This window comes from Sparus aurata, chromosome 7, assembly GCF_900880675.1.
Source record: "Sparus aurata chromosome 7, fSpaAur1.1, whole genome shotgun sequence".
In the NCBI taxonomy this organism is placed as follows: Eukaryota; Metazoa; Chordata; class Actinopteri; order Spariformes; family Sparidae; genus Sparus; species Sparus aurata.
This window is the reverse complement of record NC_044193.1, coordinates 35,453,436-35,478,577: the sequence shown is the minus strand read 5'-3', so window position 1 is coordinate 35,478,577 and position 25,142 is coordinate 35,453,436. Positions and strand designations below refer to the sequence as shown.

Sequence of the window (25,142 nt, the reverse complement as noted above, 5' to 3'; positions counted from 1 at the left end):
TAGAGACCTTTTGTGATGCCAAGGATCCAAGTCCAAGGATGTGTCCGTAGCCCTCACAATACATTTCACCTAGATAAACAAGGTGTTTGATCAATACTTCAGTTTAATGACTCCGTGTATGTCCTTAGCTTGAAGTGGACACAAAAAAAAATCTGCCAAGGTCCCTCTGCCCTGTGAGTCGAGGACAGACTTACTGTCATCAGGCCTTGCTCAGTGTCCGAGGCAGCGTCATGACATTTAATAATGTGTAAGAGTGTTGTGTGTATGAAATTCAATGTGTGTTTATGGCTTTATCAGATACAAAAAATATACACTACTCACAATAAGTTAGGGATATTGTTATTTACATGAGTGCTTTTCCTATTAGGTCTGAATTTAAATGAAATAAGTAAAAGTTCCCTTTGATATTACTAATAATTAATGAGAAGAAACACCAGTTTAATATTTATTACCCCAAAAATTTAGACAATAACAAGGATAGCCCCAAATAACAAAAATTGACAATGTCAGTAGTGGGTGTTTCCACCATTTGCTGCAATGACAGCTTGACAGCGACGTCTCATGCTCCTCACTAGCCTCATGATGTTGTTCTGAGGCAATGCGTTCCACTCCTCCACAAGTGCTACACGCAGTTCTGCCAGGTCACGTGGGGGTGGGGTAAGATCATCCAGTCTCTGCTTCAGCTGGTCCCAGACATGCTCTATGGGGTTCAGGTCAGGGGACATTGCTGGCCATACCATATGAGGCACTCCGACTTCCTGAAGTCGAGCTGTGACAATTCTGGCACGATGTGGTGGAGCATCATCATCCATGAACAGAAAGTTGGGGGTGTGCTGGCAGAATTGGGGGATGATGATGGGTTCTATGATGTCTCTGAGGTAAGAACGTGCAGTGACTGAGCCATCTACAATAACCAAATCTGTTTTGCGCTGACTGGTGATGCCTGCCCAGACTGTTGCACCTCCTCCACCAAAGGGAACCCTGGGGACCATGTTGACCTTGGCGTATCGCTCACCTCGCCTTCTGCAGCAACGCTGACGACCATCATTTCTGTGCAAGGTGACCCGACACTCATCAGTGAGCAGGACGGTAGACCACTGCTGCATTGTCCAGGTCACATGGTCTTGTGCCCACTGCAAACGTACACGGCGGTGTCTTGGTGACAGTGGAGTCACCTGCAACGGTCGTCTGGCATTCAAGCCAAAGCGGTGGAGTCGGTTTCGAATGGTTTGTCTGGAAACCCTAGTACCCCTCACATCTCGTAACTGGGCCTGCAGCTGTGTGGCAGTTGCATAACGATGTCTGAGTGCATAGGTCCTTAGGTACTGGTCATCGTTGCGGTCTGTCACCCGTGGGGCTCCACTCCTGGGTCTGTCACGAACTCTGCCAGTAGTTCTGTGTCTTGATGCAAGTCTGCTGATGACACTTTGACACACACCAAGTTCACGAGCAACATCTGACTGCCTGCCACCGACCCGAAGGCGCGCTATGGCCAGGTGGCGCTGCTCGCCCGTTAAGTGACATCGTGTGTTCATGGCTGTTTGAATGATGAACTTGGAATGACTTACTGACAATACCAGCTTTTTATACCCACAGAATGTTGGAATTGATGCCACATTGAAAAGGGTTGTCTTTTAGTTTTGTGGTATTGGCCCTAATATGTAAGGCACACTTGTACACAGTGAGACCATTACGTGGAAAACACAAAATGAGGTGTGTCTATCACCCCAATACAATTGCCTCCCTATCACAAAACTCTCTGAAGTGAAACAAACACCGTATGTATGAAATCCACTGAGTCTCTCACAATATCCCTAACTTATTGTGAGTAGTGTAAATGCTGAGATAAACTGCCTCAAAAATAACGTGTTATAGATGCTGATATTGTCATGCCAACAAATTGTTTTAAGATAAGTAATATATTATATCATAATGCAGAGGCTTGGAAGTCTTCGTGTATTTTAGCCACAACTCTAAAAAGCAACACATAAGGATAAAACACAAATATAAGATTATTTTAGACAATGTTTAAAATAAACCAAAAAAACAACAACAAAGATTTGGTTTAAGATAAAGATAATAAAATAGTCAATCTGTTAATGACTTTTTGTGTTACTGTTTTCCCCCTCTTTAAAGCTGTAGTCTGTAAATATTTTTTGTTATATTTGCAAAAATTGTCATTATGATGATAGTAGAATAAGATACAGGTCAGCTGTGTAAAAATCCTCTGTCTGTGGCTCCACCCAGTGGCTGTAATTTGATTTGCAAGAATCCACCGCTCCGGATCAACACAACCAATCAGAGCCAAGGGGAGTGTCTGAGAGGTGTCAATCATTCCCGTGCATACACTGCTGGTGGCCCCTCTCCCTCATGCATGCAGCATACTAGGCAGTACCCCTCCCCCGCACGGGCGCAGTGCCTGCTCTTACCTGGTCAGATACTTTCAAGCCCAAACTGTAAACAATGGTGGAGAACAGACAACAACAGAGCTGAAAAATGCCCCACCATTACCATGTATTCAAAGAAGAAATAAGAAGACTGACGAGGAAAAGCAGTGTAAAAACAAAGAATTGGACCAAGCGAGAGAGAAAACTAGGATATATATAGTAGTGTCATTTCAGAGGAGGAGGGAGCTGCAGGATTTTTAAGGACTCAAGAGTGACGCAGAGTTAGCTGCTTTTCTGCTGGACAAGTAAGGACCCCTGCTTGATAAATGTTTCATTAAGTTATTTAGCCATAAGGCTATGGTGGCGGTGGTTACAGTAATACTGGCAATAGTGTATATCGCCGCACCATGTGTTCAGGACGCTCTTAAGTGGTTGAATTGGTTTAGAGAAATAACCTTACTCATGCTTCAGAAAGGCAGCACGGCAAAAATATTGCGCCAGGTAATTATTACCAGGTAACTCTGTCTACAGAGATGTGAGGAATATTGTTTATACAGTGATCGGCATGAGGCACATGACATTGTAATACAGTTGTATTGATCAGAAATAGAACAATCTGGACTGATTTTGTTGTTGCTTTTTAATGCTGTCTTGGTTATCTGGCGTCCTCTGTTAAGGTGATTACAAGCCTGCTCATGCACAGCAGGCTCCTCTGTGGGAGGGGCTGTGAAGGCAGGGCTGCAGCAGCATGGAGGAAGCAGGAGGGACCTAGGAGCTGTATCATTTAAATATACTGGCAAAGTCCACTTTTTTCTCAAAACTCCAGACTGCAGCTTTAACTGGCCTGTCACTTTGTTTACGAATATTTTCGAAACATAAAGCGCAGCAACATAAAAACTGGATGGGCGGCAGCCTTTTTGTGTATCACGTACCTGATCTGATCTGCCACTGCTCATATTCACTGACTAACTCCGTTGTGCATGCGCTTTCCAGTGCACCTATTTGACACTGATTCATTTTAAATAGGCTTATCAACTGTTCCACTCAAAGAAAGGATCAGATTCAAAATAATACATGTATGTCTCTTTCATATACAGTAGACTTACATGTTTCTAGCTAAGTCAACTGAGTGGCGTTATCACATGTTTTAAGCGTAGTCCTCTCAGAAAGCTCTAATAATAGATGTCGAGGCTTGCGGTCTTAATCGAGGAGGAGGACGGAGAAGGTTGGCCACTAGGTGTCATTATGATTTCGAGTCGATGGTGACGCAACGCTCGGTAAAGCAGAGGAAGAGACGGCAGCTACCGCACCTTCGACCAAGGTAAGCGAACAAAGACCAACTATAAAATACAGAATGAAAGACCTCGAAGGAAATATAGTGAATGTTTTCTTTAGTTAATTGTCCTACTAAGTGAATTGTGATCATTCTCTGCCTTACGATGTTGTATTTCAAAACAGACGAGTCAACCAATTTAGCAGATAAGTAGCTAACGTTTACTAGCTAACTTTCCCTTAGCTATTCGCTTTGGGTAACTTCGAGTTGTTAAGTGCTGGGAAAGGAAGTGGGTATTTTCCGGTGAAAACCTTCAGAATAAAGTTCAGAATGACGAACAGGGTATGGAACTGTCACTCTATAAACGCGACAGCTTTATTTTGAAGGACTTATGCAATGTCATGCAAACATTATATGACTGACTTGACTTAAGCAGGAACTTTAATGGCTAACTCGCTAGCTAACTAATGTTAGCAGGTTAAAGCGTTTGTTTATGTGGCTATTGGCTAACTTACAACGCCATCGAAAAATATCACCAATTACATTAAATTACATTGAGATTGATTTGAATGACTCTTTAGTGTTAATCCTTTGCTCTTTAGGTAGTTTGTGGCACGTGTGGTGCTTTGTAACCGAAACTAACAACTTTGGTAGCTAAGCTACGTTTTGTTGATTTAGACTGGGTCAGTCTGTTTTTTCCAGGACTGAACTAAAACTCTGTTAGCTAAATGTCAGCTGTCACGTTTTATGAATCGCCACCGTTACTGTATAAAATGTGACTTTTTAATGGAGGACTTCAGAGCTCTCGTTTAAATTAAACAACAGCTACAAATGTAGCGTAGCTATGAGGATGTTATCTCTAAAGGTTGTTTTGAAAAAGTGTGTACCTTATGTTAAAATGTACACTGAGAGAGATGAAATGCTTTTAAACCCTTAATAGGACAGAATTTACAATACACTGCCCGCAATAATGACTGTATGACAATACAGCCATTCTGTGGTAACTGATACATTGCAAGACGATCCTCTAAAGATGCATCAGGATATCTGTCAAACTGAAAAGGGCAAAATACCACTGAACAGGCAAAGTGTTGATGTATCTGTGGCTTTTGTGGTGCCGGTTTAACAGTTTCTGGCATGAACTGAGATGAAACGATACATAAAAAGTGCATAGTGATTTAGTCTAGTGTTGAGGTTGACTGATTAATTGGTTTGGCCGATTAATCTGCACAGATATGACCTTTTAAACTATTGTTATTGGCTGAATTTGGCTCTGAAAGTAGTCATTTTGCATGGAGGTTCCGCTGAGTCAATCATCATCATTTGAAGGCCACTTCTGCTGAGAATATGTAGAGCCTCCTCTGAATCTGAAGTAAACAAACTGACACAGACAGGTAACTGCTGTATGTTAACGTTAGATATGCAGCAGCCATACATGTGCGGCAAACTTTGATTAATGTCACGTTATTCAGTGTAGACTAAGAGATATTTTTTCTGAAACTACTTCTCCACTCTATGACATACCTTCCACGCATTACTCTGGTGATAGCGCTAGATAATATGGGCAAATGTCAAATCTTTGTGGGCCCGTCGTAACGTTAAATGTTAGACAACTGATTTTACCGGAGGCTGACAAATAGCATTCAGGTCATATTTAGTCTCCTATTGCCAGACCTCTCATCTGACCCGTTTTCAGTTCATAACTAGTCTTGATTATATAACACAGCACCATCATCTTGTCCAAGGTATGGACCGGGCACTAAAGGTAATCAGGCAGGCAGGAACAGAAACCATTCTGTTAACATTACAATACTGCACTTTACCAGTGTGACGTTCTCTCTTCCAAATGATCCAGCCACTTAACTATCTCTACATTCATTAAATGAACGTACACTTTAGGATCCTCCTTATCCCAGTAATATGCACAAACATCACTTGTTTGTATTGCTGCTTTTCCACCCAAATTAGTGGGTCTACATGGGCTTTTTAAACACAAGGCTACCTGTTAAATATTGCCTATTGACCCCATTCTCACTTCCCGCAGGCAAGACAACCAGTGTGCGAATTCTATCTAGAGCATTACATTATACATCACTGATGTCACATTTCACGTCACAAATGCACCGGAAACAATTGTAAGAAAATGGAAAACAACAATAGATGCAATGTGAAAGATGCATCTGTAAAACAGTGTATACATTCTCTTGAGTGTCACAACCCCCGCTAAATGACTCGTTTTACTATTAAAATCTGAGCCATTCGGTCCATTAACATCTTGAAGGCATAGTTTACACATCGACTTTACATATTCCCATTGCACACAAAGCCAAAGTCAAAGCGAATTTAACTGGGATTTTTGAACAGCAAAAAGGGATTTTAAAGAGAGATGTCACTGAAAACTGTTTCTTTTTGCAGTTTTAACAACCAAATATGTGATTGATCAGTCTTCGAAGGAAGGCAGATTGCTCTGGGGAAACACTGTAGCTAAATATCTCCCTATTTCCAACAATGTTAATCAGGCTATAGAGCTTGAGGTACTCCATCCTCCCCTATTTGGGTCCGAGCTGGAGGAGAGGGCCACAGAGCTGGTAGAACAAGTGCACCATCTAAACCAGGGGTATTCAACTAAAATTGAAATAGGTTCAGTTAGAGAGAATTTGTATCAAATAGTGTCTAGTAGTTGTATCAACGTCTACATGTAATCAAGAACTGACGGTTAAATCAAAATGGGAAAGAACATTTCAAAAACATTTCAACAGTATTCATTGTCATTTAACATGTAATTATACAGATATATAATACTGTAGATGTTTGTTTTTTTTCTCTCTTTAAGGAAAAGAAGGGGGAACATTCATTTAGAGCTGTCCCCGCAAGTGACAGAGTCACGCAGCGACCTGTTTACTGCTGGTGATTATGTAATAATGTAATTTAGCGGGTTCTCAATCACTACACATTATAAACGGTCGCGGGTTTAGCTTGACGGGGGGGGACACCTGGGAAACACCCCGACGTCATCATCATGACGTGTACCGTCACGTCTCTTTAGGAGCAGCAGCGCAGCTTTCTGTGTGAATTACACGGCAGTTCATCTTTATTCCAGCGGTGCTTCGCTCTGTGTGAATGACCAACGGCGGAGAATTGACGAACCGCCGCTGCGGCGTTAATGCAGCGTCTGTGTGTGAGAGGGGCTATTCTCAGCCTCCGCAGGTACTACCACTTCCTGTTTGGGACGATGTGTCGACGCAAATTATTCATGTCGACGAATTTAAGTCGTTGATTACGTCGACGTGACGTCCCAGCCCTTTATTCATTAGCACGCTGTTGGGCAGTGAATGAATGGGTCAGGATCGGTGTGAGCTGTTCATATTGGGCTCTGAGACTGCTTATTTTCTGTGACCTTAGTTCAGACCTGAGTGGGTATGTTTGGTCAAAAACTTTGTGCTTTGTTTAATAGTGGTGTTTCACATTGACACTTTTTTTGAGTGCCACAGTCTGAGCATATGAGACAGACTGGTCTTGTGCTTCCATTGGGAAGAATGAACATAAATGAGTCTGTCCATTCCAGGATGAAAGCTCTGTTTTCTCAGTCCACTTTTCTCTTTCTTAGAGAGTGCCAGGTGGAGTTATGTTTCTCTGTTGTCTCTGGCGCACTCATCTCTCTCTCTCACTCTCTCCCTGTATCGCTCACTCATCTTTCTGACTGTCACTTGCTTCTCACCTCTTTCATCTGTCTGTATTGAGAGTCGCAATGTTTTTCTCCTGGAATGCACAGATTTGGGATGGCTTAACTTGCATGCAATTGGTCAGTGGAGTTCCTGATCTGCACTGGTTAAAATGGAAGCGCCCCGCCAAAATTTCAAATACGGGGCGCCATTTGGCTCGGTGGGTGGAGCGGGTGTCCCATGTGAAGAGGCTTTGTCCTGGCTGCAGTGGACCCGGGTTCAACTCCCGGCCTGGGTCCCTTTGCTGCATGTCACTCCCCCTCTCTCTCAACCTGTTTCCTGTGGTGTCTTCAGCTGTCCTGTCAGTAAAGCCAAAAGGCCAAAAAAATATGCTAAAATAAAAAAATTCAATTCATTTATTTTCACATTTATTGACTATAGGTCCAGGTCCGTATAGGATGGTGTCTGGGTCAGGACGCGGACCTATGGTCTAAGCCATAGGTTTTCACTAACAGGCGGTATGGCGCCGCTTTTCTAGACTTTACGGTACTGGTTTAGCGGATCAGGAAATCCACCAATGACCAGTTGCATGTGAGTTAAGCGATCCCATGTGATGCTTCTCATCCAATCAAATCTGTGCATTCCACGCAGTAAACATTGCAACTCTGAATAGTAGCTGTGTCCCAATAGCACATTAGAATGAAATCCAAAACAAAGACATTTCTCTGTGACCTGACTGCAATAAATGGATCAGAAGGACACATCTTGCTCATTCCCCTCCACAGCAGCTCCTTATTTGTCCTGTCTCGGTACGAGCAGATGTGTTATACAGCTCTGGGTGTCTCCAAACGGCCACGTTTAGTGATATTTATCCTCTCCTCCATCGTTGTTCATGTTCAATGTCCAGACATCATCAGTGTGAACATAATGACCTTGAACGCGTTGCTTTCAGTCCTACAACAGCATTAGTTTATCCAGGAATTTACAGAGCCATACATACCATCATCATTTCTGTTAACCTCTCTCCCCAGTGCTGTGTCCGCATTAGTAACAGTCACTGGCTGGCTTCTCAGTGTGAGATATAACTTTACAAGAATGCTTCCGCTGTACCAGCACTTGTATCCCCACAGACAGCTTGCTGGTAGGACATTGCCAATATATTGCGCTAGTTAAACCAAGAGGGCACTTAAATTGTGTATAGATGTTGACAGGAGGGGAGCTAGGTAGCTGTTGGCAGCCAGTGAACAACAGATGTCCATTCAGTGTGGCCTTTCAGCAGCGCTGTTACATGTTTATCTGATCAGCTCTTCTAATCGAGCTTTATAGAGACCGCTGATCAAACTTTTTACTATGTTTATCGGCTGATAACAGTTGGTGCTTGATCAGTCAGAGCACACTCGCATATTAAACTGGCTATGTCTCAATCTTAAAAACATAAACAATGACAGGTAGTACCCAATTTTTTTTTATGACAGTGTCAAAATTGCAATGAGAAAAAACTCAAGGCAACAGATTAATTTCATGTTAATCTTTATTTCAGTGAATGATTCAGAAAGGATACAGTCTGTCATGGATACAAGCAACAAACACTCTCGCATATTGGAAATCTTAACTCCCTTTTCCAGTCAGTACTGTGCATGTGCTACTGTCAACAGAGATGAGAGGGAAGTGAGATGGCTCACTCCGTGGGCACTGCCATCATCATCTCCAGAAAAATGATTGCCGTTGATAAAATTAATCCTTTTTAACTACTTAACCAGTGAAGCAAATGAGTTGCTAGATGTACTAGCTGAATGTAGATTGGGGCAATATATTGATATTATGATATGAGACTATATATCGTCTTAGATTTTAGATACTGTTATGTTGATATGACATTAGTGTTGCCCATTCCTGGTTTTAAGGGCTTCATTACAGTAAAGTGATGTAATTTTCTGAACTTAATATCTGGGTCTACTTTTTCTATTACTTGCCTTTACCCACCTTTAGTCATTATACCCATATTTACTGGTGAACATTTATCAAAAATGTCATTGTTTTAATATTTTGTGAAAGTACCAAGATACATCCCTACAGTATTGTCCCAACGTTGACATCAAGGCTATTTGATTCCAGGGATGTATCATATGGATTCTTTTCAGCTGATGCATATAACCCATTATTACTTGTTTCTCATGGCAGATAGCGATACGGTAATGAATAATTCATTTAAAGAAGAAGTTCAATATACGAACAGAAGAAAGGCTAAGATGCAATGAGCAAAGATTTTTTTTTTGTTAAAACTTTCTGAACACTTATTGTTTTTTCTTCCTCTGAAACTTGACAAAAATGATCTCCACACTGACTATTTCTTCTTCTCTATATTTACCACAAACCAACTTTCAAGGAACTAACAACCACCAACTGTATCAGAGTTTGTAAATTAATTCAGTGGTCTAATGTTTTGCAACCCCTTTTTGATTCTGTTGCCCACTACCAACATTTGTGAATTTGTTATGAGGAGATTTCCACTAGCCCAATGTGGCATTTTACTTGCCTGAGACGACTGGGAAATTGCAACTGTTGAGCACTGGTACTAATTGATGAAGTGAGACAATACATTTGCCTGAAGGACTTTGTGTCATGATTATGTGGTTTCACTGCCAGCATTAGAAACTTGGACCTCAAACCCATCCATCTCAAAAGGATTTGTGCTTGCACAAATGAGATTTCTTCATCATTTCTTCATAACTGTACTTACACAATGTTATCAACATTTCTCTGAAGACAGCAGAGCTTGCAGCTTTCCTTCCTCCTTTTCTAGGCCAACAGTCATCTTCGTTCATAGTTCCAATTTGTAAGAGACATCTCAGTGTTGTAACATCAGACCTTCCCATAACAACAAGGCATGCTCTATTATGTTCCTGTCTTTCCAGGTAAAGCATGGCAATGACTGGCCAGAGCTCGTGCTCCTCCATGAGTAACCACACCAAGGAGCGGGTCACCATGGCTAAAGTGACCCTGGAAAACTTTTATAGTAATCTCATCGCCCAGCACGAGGAAAGAGAGATGAGGTAACATCCAAATGTTTGAGTAGCTACACACTGATATTTGATGAACACCATGTTTTCATTCCAGACAGTTGAATTCTTAGTAAAACATAAAAATCTGCTTGTAACTTGATACACACATTTAAACATTATGAACATTCTTCTTTTTATTGTGTGGCTTATGTCAAAATTAAGCTGAGGCAAGGACACTTCCTGTTGTGACAAAGTACATCTGTGTACTCCTGTTGGGTTTATTATGGATGATAGGAGATTTTCTTTCTTTCTTTCTTTTACTGCTACTTGTATCTCGTTAAGTCTAAACCCCCTGCTTGTAACACTAACTTTCTCTTTTTAATGTGAAGTCACTAAGCCAAAGTATAGGCTAATATAGTAAGTCTAGTAATTCAAGTTTTTGATTTGATTCTTTTGCTTGATATGTAGCTGATCTCTGAGTGTGATGTATGTCATCAGCCTTGTAAATAATATGATGGATACATGTTTATTTAACTGATGGTAAGGCTGTTCTGGATTCAACAGTCTAGGGATCTTTTCATTACCGGAGTATACCTGATGAAGATGACATGTGTAATGTAAGGTGTGCAAGCACCTTTTTCTTGAACACAATTGTCATGGTGGGATGTGCTTCCACTGCTTTGTTACTATAAGATGGTTGTAATTGTCTTTTCAGGCAGCAGAAGCTGGAGAAAGTGATGGATCAGGAAGGCTTGGCTGATGAAGAGGTGAGTGACTGACACAAACCTGCAGTGTTTTCCCAGGATGCTTTGTGATAGTAAGGGAGAATTCACTCAGTAGGTTTAACAGTCACCTTCTATGTCCTTTCGTGACCACTTTCCTTGACCTCAAGACAATGAGAGATATGGAGAAATGTGGACAAGCAACAGAGAGGGAGCGTGAATGTGAAGTGTGGACGGGATATGAAAACGTTGTTTAATCATCAGAATTGCTATTATTGCCAAGTAAGTTTACACATACAAGGAATTCGCTGTGGTCTGCAGGTGCAAGACAACAAACAATAATACAGATATTTAAAAGAGATAATACAAATAGAAATTGTGTGAATATAAATAGCATGTAACACATTTTTAAAGTAGGTGAGGAATGTGCAGATTTATTCAGTAATGCAAAAGCTTGGCCGTTTGGATGCGGGGATCCTGCACCAATTCTCTGCCTCTGTGTGAATGTCTTGGAGGTGGCGAGTGGTGAAATTTTGTCCCAGCGGTGATCTGCCTCTGGAGGTAGTATCAGAGGTGCAGCATTGGTGGACCTAATGTGAATAAGTGTGGATAAGCCGGCTGAGCGTATCAAGGTTGTGTCAATCTGAAAGTCTGATAACTACACAGGTCTCTCACTCAACTTAATAAAGAGAAATGTCCCACTAAGCAACGTTACAGGACCAAACAAAAGTAACGTAGTAACTGTAACTGTCTTTGGCAACTTATGAGGAAAAAATACTGCAGTTATACGTGGAGAAGCGTCTGTCGTTTCACCTGTCCTACTGACTCTGTATCACATTTCTGCCCGAAAAACAGCGTCTGTCACCGGCAAAAAACTTAAACTCAATTGTTTGTGTTGAAAAATAATCACTGTGACGGTCAGCCCTCCCGACCGAGACTTCAGTGAACGTGAGTGAGGGAGTCAGACTGCATCCAGTTTACTGATGGTGACTATTTAATTATGTAATTTAGAGTGAAAAACGTAAATTTGTCACTTTCCAGGATGTTTGGTGGGTCAGGATCTCAATCACTACACATTATAACAGCATCCATATGATTATAAATTATCCGTGGGTTTAGAGTGACAGGAGGACACCTGGGAAACACCTTGAAAACACACAGACTTCATCATCATGACGTGTACCGTCACGCCTCTTTAGGAGCCGCAGCGCCGGCTTGCTGTGTGAATTACACAGCGGTTCTTCTTTTAGGCGAAGATGCTGCGCTCTGTGTGAACAAACAACGTTGGAGAACTGGTGAACCACAGCAGCGACGATAATGCAGTGTCTCTGTGTGAAAAGGGCTCCTGACAGTTTATTACATTTCCAACCAGAGAGAGCCAGATGTTTAGGGTCACTGTATTAGAAAGATTTTGGTTGAGGTGTCCTTTGTTAAAGTCACAGAGGACACTAACAAAGGAGTCCAGGTATGTCTGCTCCACGCACAGTATTTTATCGGTGAGTACGCGCTTTGTGTCCTGCACCGGCCTGTGGTGGAATGTAAGAACAACCGGAATGATTGAAGCAAACTTGCAGGGGACATGAAGTAGGGTTTGCAGTTGATGAGAAATGATTCCAGAACAGGAGACTAGTGCTATGCACCAGCCACTGTTGATATAAAAACAGATTCCCCCACCTTTCGCTTTGCTGGATAGTTCCGTGTCATGATCCGCTCTGAAGAGTTGGAAGCCTGCCAGCTGCAGCCCAGAGTCTGGTATCCATCCACTCAGACACGTCTCCTTGAAAAACAGAATGGAAGATGAAGAAAAGCCTCTGTATCTCCCCACCAGTAGCTGCAGTTCGTCTAGTTTATTGCACAGAGAGCAGTGTTCCCCACACATTCATTTATTTGTGGAGTTCTGCCACAATATCAACATTTACAGCCACACATTGATTTAGTGTTTTTGGAGCTGCGCATCCTGTTCTCACTCACTCACTCACTTGGCGGCACACCAGTCAAGTGAATAACATGGTGTTATATACTCTCATACAGTGGATGGCAGTGTGGTCTTTTGTCCACCAGTAAAACCAACAAAGCAGAGGAGGACTATTTAACACAGTTGGCTCTGGTTAGGTTAGCGCACCTTTGGCAAGAATGGTCAATAATTCCATTGTTGAACAGAAAAAAAGATGGGAAACAAGTCTGCTGAAGCTGTTCTCTGGTGAAAGATCTCTGGGTATCACAGCAGAAGACAGTAAAGTAAAATTAGGCTTCATGACTACAAATGTTTACAAAATCTATCTATGGTTTATCATTGAAGTGAATGAATGTACTGAAGACTGGATTCTCTGTTAACAGTGACAGATCATCATGATTGTTTGAACATAACTGTTACATTTACTCAAGATAGGAATAATGTGTAAAACTGGAATCTATGGCTGCACATCATGTTAAAGTAGAAACATGTGGATAAAAACTGCATACTGATACTGGCATCAGGTATCGGGCCAATAGATAGATAACTAATAATCTCAGAGGGGAAATTCAGTCATCAAAGCAGCAGCTACATTCAGTACATATACAATAGGAAATAAAATGATAAAAAAAAAAGAAATAAGGGCAATATAAAGGCAATAAGAAACAATAAAGTACTGTATCCAATATGAGGTATAAGGTTTATGTACAGAAGTAATATAAAGCGCAGTAGTTATGTGTGTGTTTTGTTATGTTAGCGTGTATGATTTCACCTCTGTCATACCTGGTGGGCATGGGGGTGCGGTCCATTTCGATGCCTCACCATAAACGAGGAAGTCCTTATAACTTGAACATACAATTTCCTATCTCCACCAAATTGCTCACACATGTTGAGGGTGTCGCCCTGAATACGCCTATGCGCCAATACTGTCATATCCATAGCACCACCCACTGGACACAGGAAGTTATACTAACATCATCCCATTTACATGACATTTACAGGTAGTTTTCTCCACATCATACACTACAATATGGCATGCAAGTAACAGGTGAGCGCGCCCGCCGGCGGCGCAGCAGCCCGACGTGCGTGGAGCAAGGGTCCGTTCATCGCTGCTTGCAGCTTTAATTGTGTTGAGTTATTCATATAGAAAGTTATGCATTATAAGTGGCAGATGAGAATCACACAGAATGGAAAAGAAATGAAAAAGTATTCTCCTGGTCTGTGCTCTGCAGAAACGTATGCGCCGTTCTCAGCATGCAAGGAAAGAGACTGAGTTTCTGCGTCTGAAGCGCACGCGGCTGGGCCTGGAGGACTTTGAGTCCCTGAAGGTGATTGGCAGAGGAGCTTTTGGAGAGGTAAAAACCTTACAAATGAATATTTGGAATGTGATTCCTATGTGCTTTTTTGTTATAGAATTTAAATGACTGTTTTTCAGTAGTATTTTAAAAGTCATTGATCGAGACTTTGTCAGGTATGAGCATTGCTGTGTTTGCCTTTAGGTTCGTCTGGTACAGAAAAAAGACACCGGTCATGTCTATGCAATGAAGATCCTCCGCAAAGCTGACATGTTGGAGAAAGAACAGGTGAGACGGCACACACTGAAAGATGTTCAGAAGCAATGGAAACATTTCAAAGTATTTGTGTTGACTGGTCCGCCTGCCTGCCTGCCTGCCTGCCTGCCTTTTAGGTTGGTCATATCCGTGCTGAGCGGGACATTCTGGTCGAGGCAGATAGCCTGTGGGTGGTCAAAATGTTCTACAGCTTCCAGGATAAGATGAACCTCTATCTCATTATGGAGTTCCTGCCTGGAGGTATGACCCTCTAACCCTACAACACAATACTGAGGGGAAAGTTGAAGCAGCTAGGGCTTCTGTGTTTGACCAGTCTGTGATGGTCTGCCCTGCAAAACTTCCCCTAAAGTTTCTGAGCTATCAGGCAGTTCTTACCCCAGAGCAGGGGTTTTTTTCCCTACAACATGATGAGCGCCAGTGTGACTGTGGTTTCTGCTTTTGTGGCACAGGGGACATGATGACTCTGCTGATGAAGAAGGACACTCTAACAGAAGAGGCTACTCAGTTCTACATAGCAGAGACAGTGCTAGCCATTGACTCCATCCACCAGCTGGGTTTCATTCACAGAGACATCAAACCAGACAACCTGCTGTTAGACTCCAGGGTGAGTCATGGTTAACCACTTTATTCATCGTGATTGTGTCCGTTATCATTGAACTTAGTATAGAGCAGTTTCTCACCCTTGGAATTGTGACCCCAGATGGGGAGTGGACCCTCGAGAGTGTTAGGAGGGTACCATCCCTACTAAGTGAGGTCCCTGTCAGGTAGGCCTTGTTCAGACCTGGGGCCTCAATTATAAACGTTGCGTACGCCACTCTCTACGCACACGGTGGGATTTATAAAAAGAGAACTTGATGGGAAAATGTGCGGTCCTCCACGCACACTCTGACCCATGTGTACGCACATAACTGGGGTAAGGAGAAACTGCTCCACTGATGGCAGGAGAAAGAAACGGGAGAAACTGTGTGAAAATGTATTCAAAAAAACTATTTCTACAATGAATAAACAAACATACTCCCTGGAGTGCACACGGGAAACATATGATTTAGAACAATAGTAAGACAACAGTAGAGCAAATTACGTTTACACTGATATGAATGCAGTTTAATATATTAAACCGGCAATTATATTCCAACCGGCACATTATTCCAGAGGGAATTGGCTGACAGGTCAGGGATATCCCAGCCAACCTTCAGCCGTGTTATGCCAGACGTGTTAGGAGGTATAATTGGTTTGTCGCAGCAGTACATAAAGTTTCCTTATACGGTGAACAGGCAAATAAAAATGCGCAATTTGCAGCAATGTCCGGTTTCCCAAATGTAATCGGTGCCACTAACTGCACTTAAGTTGCTATAAGAGCACCCAGTGAGAATGAATTGGGCCGGCACCGGTGTCCCCCTCCACCTCCATCACCACGTCACTCAGGAGGGATTCCCTGATGATCCCCGCCAGTTGTTCATCCAGCAGGTGAGCTCTGGTTGGCCCGTTCCCCTGCACAGGCAGAGCGTCTGTGTGACGCCAGGAACTTTTTTGCTTCCACTTTTATGACTGATCACTTTTTTTTTTCCACTTCGGCCACACTCCGACCTTCTGAGACAGCAGCATTTACATTGTCTGCCACATGCTGCCACTCTAGAGCCTTTTTGGCATTGGTGACCCGACCCAACACTGTGTCCACCAAATAATACAGCCTTCCTCTTCTCCACCTCCCCAACAGGAACTTCCACCTCACACTGGGTGAAATTGCGCTTCTTCGCCTTTCTCTCTGCTTTCGGCATGCTGTCAGTCATAAATGAATATTAATTTGGGGCATTTCTCTGAATATTCATAGGCGACTATGGGCGTGATATGACCCGCACACAGGTGCGCCACATTTAGAGTGGAGTGTGATTTATAAAGGGAAATCAGCGCAGGACGTGCGTGCGCACCGTTTTATAAATCAGGATATTTTTGTGCTTACGCACTTTCTGTGTTTCGTGCGTACGCAACCTTTTGATGTCAATCCTACGCACAGTTTTATAAATGAGGCCCCTGGTCTTACCATCCGAAGTGAGCAGCTCTAAGTATAGGTGTGAATGCACCCCGACACATTGAGGAAGCATTTGAGATCCGATCATTCAGACCACATTCAAAGGTCTGGGTCACATATGAACACATTCTTTTAGCAGCGCGTACATAAATATTTCCTAAATTTCCGTGTTGTTCACTGAAATGTAAATTACATGGTTGGGTTCTCTTCACCTGCTAATGTTAGCAGCAGATGTTTTTGAACAAACAAGTATGAAAGAAGACATTTGAATGCCACTTGACATGCACCGCCCACCCAAATTCCGTTGTAGACCATGTAAATAACCTCCTGGCAACGGCACTCCGCAATGGCAGTGCCAGTGTCCTTTAACCCTCCCATACATGCTACATACTTTATGATGTCCATAATGTGCCATGTGATGGCATGTGAGACTTGGCTTCCAGCACTTGAATCGTTAATTTGACTGTAAGATAATATTTTTTTTAATTCAACTATGTGCAGAGGTTTTAATAATGTGTTTAATGTTTCCAGGGTCATGTGAAGCTGTCTGACTTTGGTCTGTGCACGGGGCTGAAGAGGGCACACCGTACTGAGTTCTACAAGAACCTAAACCACAGCCTGCCCAGTGACCTCAGTAAGCAAAGTCAGGCAACCCTTTCATTTATTTACTCTGTACCTTGCATGTTACTTCAGTTACCTGAATTTGTTCATGTTTTATCACTTATTTCATTAAAACAGCACGCTTACTATTTTAAATCTCTGTAAAGAAATCAATGATAATTTCAAATGATTTCATACTGGTCAAGATGCTAGCCATTATAAAACATTTAGGTGTTTAATGCATTAGTAAAGTTACAGCCTGCTTTTAATGCTGAGCTGTCATTTCTCCATAGCCTTCCAGAACATGAACTCCAAGAGGAAAGCAGAGACCTGGAAGAGGAACAGGAGACAGCTGGTAGGTCTGAACAGAGATGAGATGACCCTCAGACATTTCAAAAGTATAGTTTTGGTATGAGTGCCAAGGCTTATCATATTGACAGTGATATTGAACACATCGAACCCCATAAAATTTGGATCAGATTTGATTGATGGTTTAAAAATATCAGCAAACAGCCCCTAAACTACAAGCCCCCATGAACAGCATGAGCTGTGCAATTTTGGCATAGCTGCTTAACAGGGTACTGCAATTTCCAGTGGATATCCAGATAACCGATATCTGGGCCAAGACTTCTACACATTGGCCTTTGTTTATAGTCTGATTGGCAGCTTGAGAAAGAGTGGATGTGAGACAACATTTCACCTAATCTCTTTTAACAGATGTCTGCAAATGAATGAAGATGCACTTTTAGGAGCACTTATGAAAGGCCAAGTTGTTGTGAAACAATAGCCAGTTTAGAGATTGCATTTCAGCCAACGTGAGCCACCTCTATTGCAGGACCGTTTACCTGCATGCAAAGCCCGCTCTTTCCTACAGATTCAACATTCAAATATGTTTATAGAGATTAACAAACCCTGGCCCAAAACACATTCTTTTTCTTCAAACACAATCATCCTTTTATCTGTTTGTCTGACCTTGAGGGAATTCCTTAAAATTTGGCCCAAACATCCACATGGACTCAATGATGAAATCATTTGATTTTGGTAATATCACAAAACATTTTGTTAGCCATAGCTAAAACATGTTTATGCTAATTATGACAGAATTTTACACAAATTATATGAAAGACATTTTAAATCAAAGGGCAAATGGCCAACTTCACTTTGACATCACAATGTTCTGTAAAAACACTTGACTGGCCATTATTTAACACCATAACTTGGTGTTGCACTGAATCGAGCGGCTGGGTTGAACGTTTGTGAAGCATTCACATTTTACAATTTGTAGCTTCTTCAGAATCTGTTTTATTGGCCAAACGTGAACGCATACAAGGAATTTGATTGTTCTTTGTTTTCACTTAAAAAGAATTTTTTACAGAAGAAAAATGGACCGATAGAGACTTCATCACATGGCGCAACAACTATCAACTGAACATATCACCAATATTAAACCAGTGAACAATAACACAATCCAGAAATCTCATGTTTTGCTTGATGTGCTTGTATAAAACCTTACTGCTCATGGTTGGAAGTGTATTGACAAAATTGGTTTGGGGGCCTTTTCTATATTTTCACTTGTGTTTTATTGTCACCTCAAAGCAAACGGCCTCTTACTTGCTTTCTGTTGTTCCCCTTTCCTTTCCTCCACGTCTCGTCCCTGCCAGGCTTTCTCCACTGTGGGAACCCCGGACTATATTGCTCCAGAGGTCTTCATGCAAAATGGATACAACAAGCTCTGCGATTGGTGGAGCCTGGGTGTCATCATGTATGAGATGCTGATAGGTAAAGACACAGACCTGATGGAACATCATATTTACCTTCAGCGGTTTTAGACCAGGCCAGGGGAGATGTGGTCTAAATGATGGTTTAGCTTTTGCTGTCCTCACTGTCTGCAGGTTACCCTCCATTCTGCTCAGAGACGCCTCAGGAGACGTACAGGAAAGTGATGAACTGGCGAGAGACACTGATCTTTCCTCCAGAAGTGCCTATATCAGAGAAGGCCAAAGACCTCATCCTCAGGTATGAACCACCTTTGTGCATCTTAAAACACTTTCACTTGTACCATAATACTGACACAGTAGTTCTACAGTTAAACTATTAGTTGTTCTTGTTTGGTTTATTGACCACACCGAGGCACTGTTTTGTTCTTAACATGTCGAGGTTATCTAATGACACACCTAACATCCAAATGATCTGCATTGAGTGGTTGAATGTGTATAGTATTAAGTGAACACATTGTTGTGAGCAGGTTCTGCTGTGAGGAGGAGCACAGGATCGGTGCTGCAGGTGTGGAGGAGATCAAGTCCAATCCTTTCTTTGAGGGCGTGGACTATGACCATATCAGGTGGGGACTGTCTCATGGTCGTGTTAAAGGATTGTTATCACAGCAAGACATTTGAAATGTTATCTGGATAAAGATCGTTGTTGTTGTTGTTTGAAAACCCTGTATCCAAAAATTTAAAATTTATCCAAAAGTTTAATTATTAGACTGTGAACACCATCAGATCGACATGCCCCTGATCCTCAGAGCATCAGAGCCACAGTGTAATTTTACCTCTTGCCGCACCTGAAACTTTCACACAGAGTAGGATGCCCAGATTTGGCGCAGGATCAACACACCAATTGGAAGTGCACCACTTCCGGTGTGGCTGCCCATCCAGATGATTTGTTCCTTGCACCTGGTTTACAAAAGCTAAGCTAACAGCTAGCTGAGATGATCTGCTGATTGTTATACAGCTACCATATTCTCAAATGCAAAATTCCACTTTGGCAACTTGTCAAACTCTTTGAATTCACTTATCTTTTCTCCAGAGAGAGACCAGCTGCCATTCCCATAGAGATCAAGAGCATCGACGACACCTCAAACTTTGATGAATTCCCTGATTCAGATATCCTCACTCCAACAGGCAAGCTACCTGTTTCTCTTCAACACATTTCAGATTCTGTGCCTGTGTTGTCATGTCTTAAAACTATTCAAACCCCTCTTCTTTTTTTCCTTTTCCTTGTCTCCTTCCTTCTACAGCCACCCCTGTGTCTAACCAGACCGAGGCCGACCTGAAGAACAAGGACTGGGTCTTCATCAACTACACCTACAAACGCTTTGAAGGCCTGACTGCTCGAGGAGCTATACCGTCCTACATGAAGTCAGGAAAGAGATGAACACCTTCAGACACCACCATGAAACCTGAATGAGTCGTCCAAACCCCTGCTGTCTGAGGAACCTCAGCCCTATAAGGAGAACTGTGTTCTCCGTTACCTAAGTGTTGAGGATTCTCGTCACACAGGACTCTACAAATAATAAAGGGGATCAATTTCGTCCGTTGCTTTCCACTATAGAAACTGCTGCCTTCATTTCTGCAGGTCTTTACTTTCTCTGACGCTTCCAAAGTGGGATTACAGTGATTGTGTCTTCCATTTGCCTTTTCCCCCAGTGGATGCAGTGGGATGTCTCTACTCCTGACACCCGGATCATTTACATTCCCTTTCTATAAACCAGCATCAGTCTGTTGGACCTACCAAGGGCTTTTCTCTTTCCAAACCAGGACATCCACTCCATTTACCCTGTTATGTTGACTGATCAACTGAAACATTGCATTAAGTGGCAACTTGAAGTGAATCAAGTGCTCTTCAGGGATTCTGTCCTAATGTTTTTCATCATTTCCGGCAAGAGCTCACTATGAGGCTGCTGGCTTATTAAGATGACCCAACCAAAGACTGAGCTGAATGATGTTTCTGCTTGATCTATCTGTCATGTCACTTCTTGTAAATGTAGAATTGTAGTTTTATAGATTGATATTTGCAAGATTTGCTTGTTGAAATGCGTGAATATATGAGAATGGTGCATTTTGTTGCGTCTTGTTACATTTTCACAATGACCCGCTTGTGTTCAAATAGCTTTTTGCACCTTATATGATGCTTGATCCAACTTTAGTGCTGTCGGGCCTACAGCTCATTACTTTGTGCTTTTGAGAATTTGTATTTGACTGGAAAAGTACACATCTGGCCACACTGTGCTTGACAAGATGGTATCTCGAAACTGAAGTTACCTTTTTCCCACCTGCCATGCACATGTGGCAAACTCAGACTTTAAGTGTGTGTGAGAAAGTGGGGTCCAGTAGTCAACATTATTTTATTTCACATTCATTTTGGATCAAATTAAATTTTCTACATTACAAGTGAAGTGTAATACAAGCTTATCAGTTTGAGCAAAATGTTAAAGCTTTGAAAAAAGATCCATGAATTTCAGAATATCTTCTTGTATGTCCCTCTTTTGCTTTTAATGACAGCATGCACTGAAGCTAGCATGGACTCCACACGGTTTACAGTAAAACCTGCTGACTCATACTATCCAGCATGATTTGACAGTTTCCACAAAGCTTCTTGTGACGTCACAGAACGCTTGGCTTTCATGACATGACAATCAGCACTGCACAGATTTCTTTAGTCTTAAAGTCGTTCTGTCAAAGTGTTGAGGTGTGTTTGGGCTCATTATCCCGCTGCAGTAACTCCATAGAGATGCAGCGCAGAGAGAGATGCAGCGCAGAGAGTGAAGCATGTCTAACTTCTTGTGACCTGATTTTTGCTGATTGGAGTCCTGTGTTCTGTGTTCTGTCTTTTTTTTTTTAAACAAACTATGTGATGAAGTTGCTTTTCTCTCTCTCAGTGAACTAAGCTTGATGTATTGGTCTTTTGATGGTGTCGTCACTTTGGGTCTGACCTTTTGTACTTGGGATGCAGCAAAGAATGTATTGCATTGCCCTTTTATAAAACCTTAAGTCTAGCCATGAATTGATGTTGAAAAATCCCCTCACTGCTTAGAATAACAAATAGTCTTAAGACACTTTCACTTATTTTATGAATCCTCAAACTTTCTGATGATTTCTAGGTTTACGTGACAATACTGGTTTTTAAATATAGTTTAAAACTTTTGGACCCCACTGCAATGGCTACATTTACACAGCATTTTTATCCGAAGTGCTTTACAAGCTTGTTGTTGCTCACTCTCGAAATTCCACACATAAGCACACACTTGCACAGTGACGGCAGTGAGCTTCCAGGCTGGGTTTTGGCCTGTCCATCAGGAGCACTTTGGGATCTAGGGTCTTCCACAAGGACACTTTAACATGTGGATGACCTGCTCTACCTCGTGAGCCACAGCCACCCAATGATCATGATGGAACAATACATCTTCCCCCTCAAAGTTAAATGAATACAATTTTTGTATACCAAGAATGGGTTAATTACTGTAGGCTGACATGTACCACTGAAACTCTGAAACAACCTACAAGTCAAATTCAACACATTGGCATTGAGTATCTCAGTGTTTTGTTTTCTGCTGGCCTGATCAGCTTGCAGCAGTAAATCAAAGATGCAGAACAGTTTTTATTAGGAACAATTTTCTACTGTGTGTCTGTCAGTCATTCATTTGGTTGGTGAACTTTTGTTTTAACTATATTTTGATGTTTAACCCTTTCCTAGGGTTGGAAGCTGTTAGGTGTGTGTGTGTGTGTGTGCATGTATGTTCCAAGTGACACTTAAGATCTTAGAGAGTAATGCTACAATGAAGCAGTGCTCGTCATCTGAACAAGATCCAGTGTGAAGTTACTTTTTTAAGCACAGGGCTAAACATTTTCCAGTGAACACAATATCCAAAATGCTGTCATTTAAAATGAATGTACATGGATCATGGAGAAAATAGGTTTTGCCACAATAATTCCAAAATGCTGTTTGTGTGAATGTAGCCTGGAAGGTTTGTTTTAACCTATGCGTGTTGTTCTGGCACATGAGGTATAACTGTGGAAGCCCATATCCCCCAGAAATGGAAATGAAGAGACACAAAGTTATGAATTACATTTTTATAAGAGATCTTAAGTAAAAGATGATGACTTTTGAGTAAGATATTCAGATCATAAATTTCATCATTTAGAGTTTGTTGAAATGTGTGACTCATATCATATTGTTGCACAGCGGGTCAAAATTTTTGACTTAAATTCAGAACTTTGATTCATCAAGTAGTTTTTGTCAAAAATTTTGACCAACCAACTCACATTGTATGTTGAAACCATATTTTGAGATTTTAAAGTCACCATCGGACATTATCATACAATACTGACTTAGATAATTTAACCTTAAAAGATGACTACTTTTAGAATTGCAACTTGTCAAAAAATGAATCAAAAGTTGATCTCTCATAACTCAAACTTTTTGTCATTCCCAACATAACTTTTTTTCCTCTCCCTTTGCTGGGCAGAAATGAGCTTCCATCTATAACAACTCAGTCTGAAGGGTTTTCTCATTATGTTTAATATAAAACTTAGTTCATTCAGGTGGTGTGTAGATACATTTTTGAAAAGTACGCAGTGGAGCTTTTTTCTGTAGCCGGTGGGGGGAGGGGCACTATTTTAAACAAACTGTCTGTTATAAGAATGCTTCTGCTCTGCATGCTTTCACCAAACAGCAAGTGGGTCAGCTTAAAGCAATAGAGCACATGGAATGACTTGGTGATAATGCCACTTTGTGTGTGTGTGTGTGTGTGAGCGAGAGATGATTCAGACTGTTGTCAGGGTGTGATGTTGGACTGCCTGAAGACCTGTATGTTTTCTACATGTGAGGCTCAGATGTGTGTATGCTCTGCTCATGTCATGTACCACATGTGATCTGAGAGTCAGAAGTGAGGGGTTTTGGGAAGGTGGGTGTACATTATTTAAACCACTGTTCTCTTTGTAGCGTGTTGCTGTTGAATTGTTTTCTGCTATTTGACAATGAATTACTCTGCACTTACTGTGTTGTGTCCTTCTTCAGCGGTGGGACGGGTGGTGGGACGTGCCTTTGCTCAAAAGAATGCTTGGCCTGCAGTACGCAGAAGTCTTAGAATAGCAAAATAAACAAGAACAGCCTGAGGGATTGTCTCAACTCGTGACTTATTCCTCACATCAGACCTGACTTGATATGAAACTTAAAATAAAAAATATCCAAGTCTCACGTTTTTACTACATGTTAAATTCTAGGGACAGGAACAAATAGAAAGTGCCTTAAGAGGCATCTCTGTTTGTTAATAATCCTTGTTTTGAACTGACTTTAATATTGGGGAAAAATTCTAATTAATGGTGAGAAGGTCTAAAGCTGAACCTTAATTTGAACTGAACTGACATTCTACCCAAGAAGCACATTTAAGGTCAATACTGTCCCATAATGAAGGATACATGAAATCATTTTAGCTTTTGGTCAAATCATAGTGAAATGAATTCACTGATTGGATATTAGTTGTGATAAAGACCAATAGACTTGTCAATTGTCTAATGACTGTTCTATTCACTGGAATATCAGCAAACCAGCACCAAGCACAGAAATAGGATCCTAAATGGCCTGTAGTTGCTGTACCTTCATTGTTCTTTTAGTGTATGGATGGATGATATTCTGTGTAAAATATCAATTGCTGATATCATAATTGAAAGCAAACAAAGTTATTCTGCATCCACGACTCAAATGTTTGTAGATTCCATCGGCAAAAAAACCAAAAACCAGTGCATGCAGTGTATACTGCTGTAATCACATGGATTTGTTGGTGGATAAAAGTACACGACTACACAACTTGTGTCAAAGCACAGAAACTCTGGTTAAATAGTACCCCAAAACAAGGGGAAAATGGTTCAGGTAAACTATTGAGTTTAAGAACTGGGCCAATATTCATAAAGCGTCCTAGTTGCTCCAATTGACGAAATTCTATGAAAATTCATACTTCAAAAATATGTAATTGTAACGGATATCTGATGAATCTTTCCATCAATACAGTGTTCAGTCAAACAGTTAAACGTAGTCTCCCACTGGTTAGAACACTCCTCACTGGCGCACTCCCTTTAATTAGGTTTAACACTTACACTTTCTCAAAATATCAAATATGCCGAGTAGGCCTCCTAAAATTACCTGCATATTAAAAATATCATAT

General features: G+C 41.5%; 1 protein-coding gene across 2 annotated transcripts; it reads left to right on the top strand.

The window, feature by feature from the left end:
* Positions 1 to 3,559: 3,559 nt before the first annotated feature.
* On the top strand, positions 3,560 to 23,978 carry stk38a (serine/threonine kinase 38a). Of its 2 annotated transcripts, none has more exons than XM_030422510.1 (14): positions 3,560 to 3,708; positions 10,238 to 10,375; positions 11,040 to 11,091; positions 14,233 to 14,355; positions 14,500 to 14,583; positions 14,688 to 14,811; positions 15,021 to 15,175; positions 17,132 to 17,234; positions 17,494 to 17,555; positions 18,862 to 18,979; positions 19,093 to 19,216; positions 19,446 to 19,541; positions 20,009 to 20,103; positions 20,220 to 23,978. In XM_030422510.1, the coding sequence occupies exons 2-14, from the start codon at positions 10,245 to 10,247 to the stop codon at positions 20,354 to 20,356; spliced, it is 1,404 nt and encodes a 467-aa protein (XP_030278370.1). In that variant the 5' UTR covers positions 3,560 to 3,708; positions 10,238 to 10,244; the 3' UTR covers positions 20,357 to 23,978. The 2 variants fall into 2 exon arrangements, with proteins under 2 accessions (XP_030278370.1, XP_030278369.1); XM_030422509.1 differs by having other exon boundaries at positions 17,132 to 17,243.
* The last annotated feature ends 1,164 nt before the right edge of the window (positions 23,979 to 25,142 follow it).

Bases quoted from the DNA above. Each gene is read 5' to 3' on its own strand.
- stk38a (XM_030422509.1), top strand. From the start codon at position 10,245: ATGGCAATGACTGGCCAGAGCTCGTGCTCCTCCATGAGTAACCACACC. The intron at 11,092-14,232 runs GTGAGTGACTGA...TGTGCTCTGCAG, and splicing joins AAGGCTTGGCTGATGAAGAG to AAACGTATGCGCCGTTCTCA. The intron at 14,584-14,687 runs GTGAGACGGCAC...CCTGCCTTTTAG, and splicing joins ACATGTTGGAGAAAGAACAG to GTTGGTCATATCCGTGCTGA.